At 38.1% G+C, this 11,843-nt stretch overlaps 1 protein-coding gene across 1 annotated transcript; it reads right to left on the reverse strand.

Annotated features, from left to right (window-relative positions):
* On the reverse strand, nucleotides 1-2,101 carry LOC107917360 (uncharacterized). The gene is made up of 4 exons (XM_016846718.1): nucleotides 1,793-2,101; nucleotides 720-1,670; nucleotides 293-346; nucleotides 1-138 (listed from the first exon to the last, which is right to left on the reverse strand). The coding sequence occupies exons 1-4, from the start codon at nucleotides 2,099-2,101 to the stop codon at nucleotides 1-3; spliced, it is 1,452 nt and encodes a 483-aa protein (XP_016702207.1).
* Nucleotides 2,102-11,843: the final 9,742 nt, after the last annotated feature.

The following is an 11,843-nucleotide window of genomic DNA, read 5'->3' on the forward strand; positions in this document are numbered from 1 at the left end:
TTAGTAACCAGCTAGACCTAGGAAACTACAAAGCTCAGATACATTTTTTGGTTCCTTCCACTCAAATATAGCTTCTATTTTCTTAGGATCGACTCGGATCCCATCCGCAGTTACCATATAACCCAGAAAAGTGACTTCCTGTAACCAAAACTCGTACTTACTGAACTTAGCATACAACTATTTTTCTTGGAGTATCTGAAGTACAATACGAATGTGATTATCATGCTTAGATTCAGTTTTAGAATAGATCAGGATGTCATCGATAAAAATCACTACAAATTGGTCAAAGTACGATTGGAACACCTGATTCATTAAATCCATAAACCCCGCCAGGGCGTTTGTCAACCTAAAAGGCATTACCAATAACTCATAATGACTATAAAGAGTCTTGAAGGTGGTTTTATACACGTCAATCTCTTTGACCTTAAGCTGATGGTAACCAAAATGCATATCAATTTTGGAGGAAACTGATGTCCGTTGAAATTGGTCGAACAAGTTGTCAATTTTCGGTAACGGGTACTTATTCTTGATTGTCAACTTATTCAACTGTCGATAATCTATACACATCCTCATCGATCCGTTTTTCTTCTTAACAAACAACACCGATGCCCCCACAGAGACACGCTTGGTTGGATGAACCCCCTATCATAAAGTTCTTGAAGCTACGCTTTCAGCTCAGTTAGCTCCTTCGATGCCATGCGGTATGGTGCAATGGATACCGGAGTAGTACCTGGTAACAAATCAATTCCAAATTCCATCTCTCTATCCGAACGTACTCTAGGCAATTCCTCAGGAAAGACATCCGGAAACTCTCTCATAGTGCAGATATCTCTTACAGGAACAGAATCAGATACGCAGGCAAGGTATGCCTCGTACCCCTTTCGAACTAACTTGTCTACTACAAGAGCAGAGATTACATTAGAGAGGTAATCTCGACACTCACCAAACATGACCACTTCTTCATTCTCCTCCATTCTCAAGGTAACTCTCTTAGTTGCACAATCTAGACCGACTCGACATTCTATAAGCCAATCTATTCCCAAAATCAAATCAAACTCATTAAAGGGTAACTCCATGAGGTCAACTGGAAATACCATACCCTGGATCTCTAGGGGCACCCATCTGTATACTCTATCAACCCAAATTGACTGACCTAAAGAACTAATCACAGAAAACTCTCTAGCAGTATTTTTAGTAGTTAAACCCAGATTTGTAGAAACAACACTAGCTATATACAAGTGAGTAGATCCAATATCAATGAGAGCATAGGATGGAATAGAATGAATAAAGAATATACCTGCAATGACATCAACATCATCCCTATCCTCATAGTGCCTCGCCGCATAAACTAGTGCCAGTTGACGAGCCTCAGTTAGACTTGCACCGATACCCGGTGCTCTCTGTCCTCTCCCCGAACCATTACCCTTTCTACCAATACGATGACCTCTAAGTGATTGTTGAACCACTCTCAGAGGCTGAAAAAAACTTGGGGCTAGAGTCTGTGTCGTAGCTGGTACCTGATTAGGTCCATGGGGGCAATCCCTAACTTGATGCTCCATCGACCTGCAAGGGAGGCACGCTCCTAATTTCCTCCAGCACTTGTTTGGATGACGTTTCCCACAATCACTGCACAACTGAATCTCAGTCACTATAGTTGGTGCTTCAGGCCTCTAGAGCTTATCAAATCTTGTCCATTTATTAGGGCACTATCCAGAACCAAAAGGACCCAAATTTGTTTTATCTTACTCTGATCATTCTCATGGTCACGCCGCTCGTGCTAAGTGCGCTTCACCTCTTCCACTATTTTTCTGGAACCGTAAAAACCCACTCTCTTTGAGGAGTTATTAGAACCCATAGAGCATATCAATCCTTCCTCAAACCTCATGCACTTATTGTAGTCAGACACTACCAATGGCGGTGCAAACCTACTCAGTCGCAGAAACTTGGCTTCATATTCAACCACAGATTGGTCGCCCAGAACTAGGCTCACAAACTTACGTCGGCGAGCCTCAACATAACTCGTCTCAATATACTTTCTCTGGAATGTGTTCTTAAAATAATTCCAGGTAATATGTTCGAGCCGAGCACCATATTCAACCATCAGCCATCACTGATAAGCTTCGTCCCGAAGTAGGGACACCGCACCCCTTAATTTCTGAGTGGAAGTGTAATCGAGATCAGTCATGATACACTCGGTAGCCTTGAGCCAATATTTATCAACAGTAGGAGTGACTCCTATGACGCCTCTGACAATTTAGCCCCATTCGACCGATGTTGTTTAGTAACTGACCCTCAGCCTCTTGATTCAGAATGGGGCCTTATGACCCTCTCCAGTGCTCAAATCATAGCCTAAGACAGTGCGTCGTCTCAGGCCGTTGAATTATAGGACTTCATTTTTGCAATAGGAGTACCAATTGTCTTACTGGTCTCCAGGTTGGGCATACTACCCATAAAGGATGACGCTGCTCGAGCTCTTCCTTGGCATCCACGGCACCTACAAGCTCCCTGTCCACGACTACCGCAGGAACTCATAATAGCAATCTATCTACAATGTCAGAGTGCATAAATCAGTTCAGACTTTCATCAGAACAATCCACTAGCTCACATTAGAGTATTTAACCACATAATAGTTTATCTAATACGGTGTTCCAGTTAAACATTACAATAGAAAAGAATACTTACAGGTTCGACGTTGAAAGCTCGGTCATTTACTACTATTTTAGTTTTCAGATTGACTCAGACATCATATTCTCATTTAACAACTTTTTATCACACATTTTGAGCCCAAACAAAGCCTGAGTTTTGACTAAATTGACTCTGATACCACTAAATATAACACCCTAAATACGGTCTAGATGTTCAAACCAAGTCAAGAGAATTACATCAACGATACTAAAAACACCACATTTACAACGCAGTCAAAATGAACCATTCATCACTTAATATCTACAAAATAATTAAATAAATATGTAATCTTTCCAAACATCATAACATCATAAAATACTGAATTTCCTAATAGTAATTTCTAAAAGAAAGATAAAAACTTGATCGAGCTCCCGCGGTGTCGACCAGTTCAAGTTCGAGAACCACCTAAAATCCAATCAGTAAATAAATGAGTTGTGAACTTAGTGCATAAAAGACGTTCATTCAATTGAAGTACATTTGAAAGAGAATTCTTGAATCCCAAGATTTGATTAAGTAACAGAAGCCATTTCAGTTCAGATACAGAACATATCAGTTACATAAACAAAAGCAGTTTCAAATTCATATGCAGTTATTCCCGCCCCCAACCTCTACACACCATCTTCGGCCATCCCAACACACCGTTAAGGGCATTAAATGCCCAACCAACCCTACACACTATAGAGTCTCTATTTGACATGTTTACAGAGAAGCAGCTTAGCTGCTAGATCAAAAATGCGGCAATACGTCAGATTCACATTTATACACATCGTGGCTTAGCCACCAATTCAGAACAGATTACTTCCTTCTTCACAAAATCCCAACCCATGCGGATGTAGTGTAATGCCCCTAACCCGTATCCGTCACCAAAATAGGGTTTTGGAGCATTACCGGGACATTCAGAAACATTTACAAATAACTTATGTGAATTACTATTCATTTACCAATATCATTCATAACGTCCCTTGATTGAACCCTTGAGGTCTAATACGAGTATTAAAATCGAGTCAGGACATAATCGGGATCTCTAAGAATTTTTTACGAAATTTCAAAATTTTTCTAATGTGCAGGGCTCACACGCCCCTGTGGTCCAAGGGACACGCTCGTGTTGGAGGCCGTGTTCTACCCTATGTAACACTCTGACTTACACCCCTGGCCATGCCACACGCCTGTGTGCTATATCCTGTGGTTAATTAAATAAATTCGAAATTAGGTGCAAGTTTCAGATGGCCAAGACACACGCCCGTGTTCTAGGCTATGTAGCACACACGGTCGAGACACATGCCTGTGTCTCTACTCGTGTACCCAATTCTGAGCATTTGTTTCTCAAAATTAAGGTGCAGGAGACACATGGCCTAACCACATGCCCATGTCTCTGCCCGTGTGACCAATTATGAGCATTCTGTTTCTCAATATTAAGGTACAGGTGACACACGACCTAACCACATGCCCATGTTACTAGGCCGTGTGTCACACACGGTCTAGACACACGCTTGTGTGTCACCCTTGTGGACAAAATAAAGCCATTTGTAGCTTCATTTCTCACCCAAAATTTCACCCAAGACCTGCACTTGAAACGTACATCCAATACCAACCAATTCAAGCATACATGATCACAACCTTACCTTAGTTTAACTTAGGCATTCACAACATTGATCACATATTTTTAACATAACACATGTGTATATATGTATATCATAATAATCTACTTAGTCATACCAAAATGAATTAATACTAGCCATTCCAATGGCTAGGTTACAAAATAACATTTCAAGGCACTATTGGCAAAGTTGTCCTATACATGTCATTATACCCAAAATGATTTCACTAAATATACCCAAAATGCTAGTTGATAATGTGACAATGCTCCAATGATCTTCCAACCTTCACAAGCTTCTAAGCACTATAAAACGAGGGAAAATAAAAAGGAGTAAGCATTGCATGCTTAGTAAGTTCGTATAATGGAAAATAAACTCACCAATCTTGCTTTTTAAATTTAGGCATACAATGTTAGGTTTCGATCCATTTAGCTAAATTGCCTAATCACATTCATTCAATCAAACATGTTAGTCACCAAAATCTTCATATTAGTCAAGTAACATAGTTGAGTTCATGATGCAATACTCTTTCAAGACATTATCAATTCATCTCAAAGTTCTCATGCCATGTCAAGAGTTTTATATCCGTTGAATCATTGAATTCCAATGGATGCTTAAGTAGTACACTCGAAGTGTACAATTCAATAATCTGTCAATTCCTTATTCAAGGGTACCCTTAGGGCACTTAACCAAGAAACACCCTCTCGAGCCACTTATCATACAACAGACTTACCAGTCCAAGCTAAATCCTTTATATAACATATGCTCAGAGGAGCTTGATTAGGATTACCAGTCCAAGCTAAACCCTAATCATAACGTATGCTCGAGAGGTTTTATGTCGGGATTACCCAACCGAGCTAAATCCTTTCTATAACAAGGTCAATGGGATTACTCGTTTGAGCTAAATCCTGTCCGCAACAAATTTAGGATCTTTTTAGTTTCAGGAAAGCGCATATAATCATCAAAATCCACATTCAATTGGGACTTAACCCTTTATCACCATTTCAAGCATGTATCAATTTTCCATCATAGCATACAAGTAAGGCACATCAACATAAACCACATTACATACAACTATAATATTCAATTAACATAGTTACATGCCCGATTAAGTTACACGAACTTACCTCGACACTTGTTCACGTAAAAGTCTACTAATCTGAAATTTTTTTCCTCGACCTAACCTCGAATTAGTGTTGTTCGGATCCAGTTAGGTCTTGAAAGTTTATTTTCTCTCTCCTAGGGTTTCCATGTGTTTTAGGTTAAATATGACATAAAATAAGATGATTACTTTTATCATCTTTTTAATTAATTAAATATTTTAGTATTTTCAATTTAGTCTTTACCCTTTTTCTATAATTTTATGGATGAGTCACCAAGAAAAATCTACATACTATTCTTAATGGTCTAATTACCATATAAGGACCTCTAGTTTTGAATTCCATTTCTATTTTATCCTTATAGCTACTAGAATTCAATTTTCGCATTTTATGCGATTTAGTCCTCGTAATTAAGCACTAAATCGATAAAATTTTTGTATCAAAATTTTCACTCGACATATCTACCATATTACGGTCCATATAAAATAAAAATAAATCATATTTTTGGGTCAAATTTGTGGTCCTGAAACCACTGTTTCTATTTCATTGAAAAATGGTCTGTTACAAACATTATGAATCCGATCAAGCTCTAGTGGTAAAGCTAACCAATATGCAGCCGGTCCAATTCGTTCTATAATCTCATATGGTCCAATAAATCGTGGACTCAGTTTTCCTTTGCGCCCAAACCAGAGAACTTTCTTCTAAGGTGACACTTTCAAGAATACTTTGTCACCAACTTGAAATTCTATTTCTTTTCGTTTCAAATCAGCGAAGGAATTTGTTGAACAGAGGCTGCTTTCAAACTGTCCCGAATTACTTTCGCTTTTTCCTCGGTCTCTCAGATCAAGTCAAATCCGTGTAACTTTTTCTCACTGAGTTTTGTACAATATAATGGAGTTCTACATTTGTGTCCATACAAGGCTTCATACGGTACCATTTTAATACTAGACTGATAACTGTTATTATAAGCAAATTCAACCAAAGGCAAGTACCTTTCCCAGTTAGCTTCAAACTCAAGTACACAACACCGAAGCATATCTTCCAAGATTTGTATTACCTGTTCAGATTGACCATCTGTCTGGGGGTGAAATGCAGTACTAAAGTGTAACTGAGTTCCCAGAGCTTTTTGTAATTTGCTCTAGAATCAAGATGTAAACCGAGGATCTCTATCTGAAATAATGGAGACAGGCACTCCTTGCAATCTGACAATCTCAGAAACATATAATTCAGCCAATCTATCCAAGGAATAATCCATACGTATCGGAATAAAGTGTGTAGACTTTTTCAACCGATCAACAATTACCCAAATGGCATATTTCTTCTTTGGAGAAAGGGGTAACCCCGTTACAAAGTCCATAGTAATTCTTTCCATTTCCATTCAGGTATCGTAACTGGATGCAATAGTCTAGAAGGCAATTGATGTTTAGCTTTTACTTGCTAACATATCAAACACTTAGATATGAACTCAGAAATATCTCGTTTCATTCCCAGCCACTAGTACATCTTTTTCAAATCATTATACATTTTATTACTACCGGGATGTACAGACATGTTACCATTGTGAGCTTCGTTTAAGATCTTTTGCACTAGTTCTGAATCTTTCGGTACACATGCTCTGCCTCTGAATAACAAACAACCATTAGCCCTGATCTGAAATTTTGAGTCAAGAGTCGGTTCACTTTGTACCCATCTTGCTTGCAACTTACTATCATTTTTCTAAGCTTCAGAGATCTGTTGCAAAAACATTGTTCTAGCTTTTAACTCGGCTATGATTGAACCATCATCAGAAAACAATAATCGGGTATTCATTGCTCGCAGAGTATACAAGGATTTTCTGCTCAAAGCATCTGCCACTACATTAGATTTCCCTAGATGGTACTCAAGAACAAGATCATAATCTTTCAATAACTCAAGCCATCTACGCTATCTAAAATTCAAATCTTTTTGTGACATCAAATATTTCAGACTTCTATGATCAGTGAATATGTGACATGTTTTACCAAATAAGTAATGCCGCCAGATTTTCAATGTAAACATTATGGCCGCCAATTCAAGATCGTGTGTCGGGTAGTTCTTTTCATGTGGCTTTAGCTGTTGTGAAGCATAGGCTAGTACCTTACCATCCGAAATCAAAACACAACCTAAACCATTCAATGACGCATCACTGTAAACTACAAATTCCATACGCGATTCAGGGTGGACTGACACTGGAGCTTCTGTCAATAAAGCTTTTAATCTGTCAAAACTCTACTGATATTTATCAGTCCATTCAAATTTCATATCTTTCTGTAACAAACGAGTCATCAAAGAAGCTGTCATTGAATTTTTTTTTTACAAATCTCTGATAATAACTAACTAGTCCTAGAAAACTTCGGACTTCAGACACATTCTTCAGCGACTTCCAATTAACAATGGCTAAAATTTTATTCGGTTTACCTCAACACCTTCAGCAGACTCAATATGCCTAAGGAAACTAACTTCCTGTAGCGAAAATACACATTTACTGAATTTGGCGTACAATTGTTTCTCTCGCAGGGTTTGCAACACTATTCTCAAATGTTCAGCATGTTCATTTTCATCTCGAGAGTAAACCAAAATATCATCTATAAATACCACCAAAAACTTTTCTAAATACGGGCAGAAAATTATGTTCATCAAATCTATAAACACTACAGGTGCATTTGTCAAGCCGAATGGCATTACAAGAAACTCATAGTGTTCATACTTAGTTCTAAAAACTGTCTTTGGTACATCCAATTCTTTTACCTATAGTTGATAGTAACCAGAACAGAGATCAATCTTCGAAAATAAAGTAGCACACTTTAATTGGTCAAACAAGTCATCGATCTGAGGTAATGGATACTTGTTTTTATTGTAACTTTGTTAAGCTGTCTGTAATCAATGCACAGCCTCAACGATCCATCCTTCTTCTTTACAAATAGAATCAGCGCACCCCAGGGTGAGAAATCTAGGTTGAGCAAAACCTCTGTTAATCAACTCTTGCAACTGTACTTTCAGCTCTTTCAATTCAGTAGGAGTCATTTTGTAAGGTGCTGTAGATATAAGTGTTGTACTCGGAACAAGATCTATAGAGAATTCCACTTCTCTATCCGGTGGTAAACCAGGTAATTCCTCTGAGAATACATCAGGAAATTCACATGCAACCGGCACTAACTGAATCTTTGAATCAGATACTTTGGTATCCATTACATATGCAAGATAGGCATCATACCCCTTTCTAACATATTTCTGTGCTGATATTGCAGAAAGCACATTAGGTAATCCATCCAGTTTATCAAATTCAACATGAAGTAATTCACCATTCTCGCATTTTGATACAATATATTTCTATTTTTAGTTTACCACTGCATTATATCAGGTTAACCAATCCATTCCCAAGATCACATCAAATTCATCAAATGGAAATAACATCAAGTCAGCTGAAAAGCAATAACCTTTTACCATCAATAGATAGTTCTTACAAACTTTATCCACCATAACACACTAGCCCAGGGGGCTTGAAACTTTAACCACAAATTCAGTAAATTCAACAGGTAAATTTTTAACAGTTACTAAGTTTATGCATATGTATGAATGTGTGGAACCAAGATCAATCAAAGCAGTAATATCAGTATCAATTAGAGAAAATGTACCTGTAATGACGTCTAATGCAGAGGCTTCTTTTCTAGAACGAATAGTATATGTCCTTATAGGTGCTCCTGCCTCTGATCTAACTATTCTATCCTTGGTAGTACCTCAACTGCCACCAACAGTCTCGGAATGGCGGGGTGGTCTACCCCTCGAGATAGGATTACTAGGCTTTAGAGCTGGTTCTATCTCATTTTCAACTTTTTCGGGACAATCCCTGAAAAATGGTCAAGTGAACCACATCCAAAACAAGCTCCACTTCTACACCAAAATTCGCCATGATGGAATTTCTTACAATGTTTACATTTTGGTTTGGGATTACCAACACTACCCACACTGGTCACAAATGAAGATGAAGACCTTGGGTTAGAATGTTGAGAGCCCTGCTTTCTTACAGAGTATCTCGTAGAGGTGGTCACACGATCATAATACTTCTTTAATTTCTTAGAAGTAAATGATTGTGACTTACTCATAGTTCTTTTCCAGAAACCCGAGCCTCTCTTTCGGTTTGTTTCTTTTCTTTACTTAGTTCCTCATCTTTGTGTGTTCAGCTGGCTAGCGCCTCAAATTTCCTTATTTCGACAATCCCAATCAATAACTTGATATCTTCATTTAGGCCCTTTTCAAAGCTTTTATACATTTTAGCCTCGATTAAAACCCATTCTCTGGCATACTTACTGAGTCGAAAAAATTCTTGTTCATTTTCGGATACGGTCATGTTTCCTTTTTGAGCTCTAGAAATTCTTTCTTTTTCTGATCCATAAATCTCTGACTAACATACTTCTTCCTGAATTCAGCCTGGAAGAATTCCCATGTAACATTTCTCTCGGTACAACTGAAGTTATGGTAGTCCACAAATGATAAGTTGTATCTTTTAGTAGGGATACTGTAAATTTCAAACATTCTGTAGGTGTGCAGGATAGTTTATCAAAAACCCGAATAGTATTTTTCAACCAAAACTCATCCCTTTCTGGATCATCATCTGCGGTAGCTCTAAATTCTTCTACCCCATGCTTGCGGATTTTATCTATCCTAGACTTACCAATTCTAATAGGTTTGATACCTTGTGGTGCCTCAAGAATCGGTTGGGGGAGGGAGGTCGTTGTACAACAAGGTTTGTTCTCAAGTACTGGATAAACTATTCATTCATCATTTGAAAGAAGGCTTGTTTTGCCTCCTTACTTCGGCCCTCAGACACGGGCCTTTCACTACCAGGAGAAGGCGCAACTCTTTGTACTGAAGCTGAAGCATTACTCTCAACTTCCTCGGATTCTGCTCTAACTCAGTTGAATGACATTACTATATGAAAAACATATTTAAAATGATCAGAAGTTATCACACTATCACAATTTATATAATGGCATGTATAGCTAAACTCGTGTTTGCTATGTCAAATCCCAGATTCAACTAAACCGTAGCTCTAATACCACTAAATGTAACACCCCTAACCCGTATCTGTCGCCAGAATAGGGTCTCAAAGCATTACCAAAACATTCAGAAACATTTACAAATAACTTAAGAAAATTACTATTCATTTACCGAGATCATTCATGACGTTCCTTGATTAGACCTTCGAGGTCCAATACGAGCATTAAAATCGAGTTGGGACTTAATGGGGATCTCTAAAAAATTTTTGCGGAATTACAAAATTTTTCCAATGCACAGGACTCACACACTCGTGTGGTCCAAGGAACACGCCCGTGTCGGAGGCTGTGTTTGACCCCGTGTAACACTCTGACTTGCACACATGGCTATGCCACACGCCTGTGTGCTAGGTCCTGTGGCTAATTTGAAATTAGGTACAGGTTTCACACGGCCAAGACACACACGCCCGTGTTCTAGGTAGTGTGGCACATACGGTTGAGACACACGCCCGTGTCTCTATCCTTTTACCCAAATTTGAGGATTCTGTTTCTCAAAATTAAGGTACAGGTGACACACAGCCTAACCACATACCCGTTTTACTAGGCCGTGTGTCATACATGGTTTAGACGCACGCCCGTGTGTCTACCCGTAAGGACAAAATGAAGCTATTTCTAGCTTCATTTCTCACCCAAAATTTCACCCAAGACTTGCACTTGAAACACACATCCAATACCAACCAATTCAAGCATCCAAATTGGGCAATTTCTATCATGCACAAGGCATATCACTACCAGCATGCATGATCACAACCTTACCTTAGTTTAACTTAGGCATTCATAACATTGATCACATATTTTTAACATAACACATGTGTATATATGTATATCATAATAATCTACTTAGTCATACCAAAATGAATCAATACTAGCCATTCCAATGGCTAGGTTACAAAATAACATTTCAAGGCACTATTGGCCAAGTTGTCCTATACATGCCATTATACCCAAAATGATTTCACTAAATATACCAAAAATGCTAGTTTATAGTGTGACGATGCTCTAATGATCTTCCAACCTTCACGAGCTTCCGAGCATAATAAAACAAGGGAAAATAAAACAGAGTAAGCATTATCTGTTTAGTAAGTTTGTATAATGGAAACTAAACTTACCAATCTTGCTTATTAAATTTAGGCATACAATGTTATGTTTCGATCCATTTAGCTAAATTGCCTAATCACATTCATTCAATCAAACATGTTAGTCACCAAAATCTTCATATTAGTCAAGTAACATATATGAGCTCATGATGCAATACTCTTTCAAGACGTTATCAATTCATCTCAAAGTTCTCATGCCATGTCAAAATTTTTTTGTCCGTTGAATCATTGAATTCCGATAGATGCTTAAGTAGTACATTCAAAGTGTACGATTCAATAATCCGTCAATTCCTT

Source organism: Gossypium hirsutum, chromosome A01 (assembly GCF_007990345.1).
Source record: "Gossypium hirsutum isolate 1008001.06 chromosome A01, Gossypium_hirsutum_v2.1, whole genome shotgun sequence".
In the NCBI taxonomy this organism is placed as follows: Eukaryota; Viridiplantae; Streptophyta; class Magnoliopsida; order Malvales; family Malvaceae; genus Gossypium; species Gossypium hirsutum.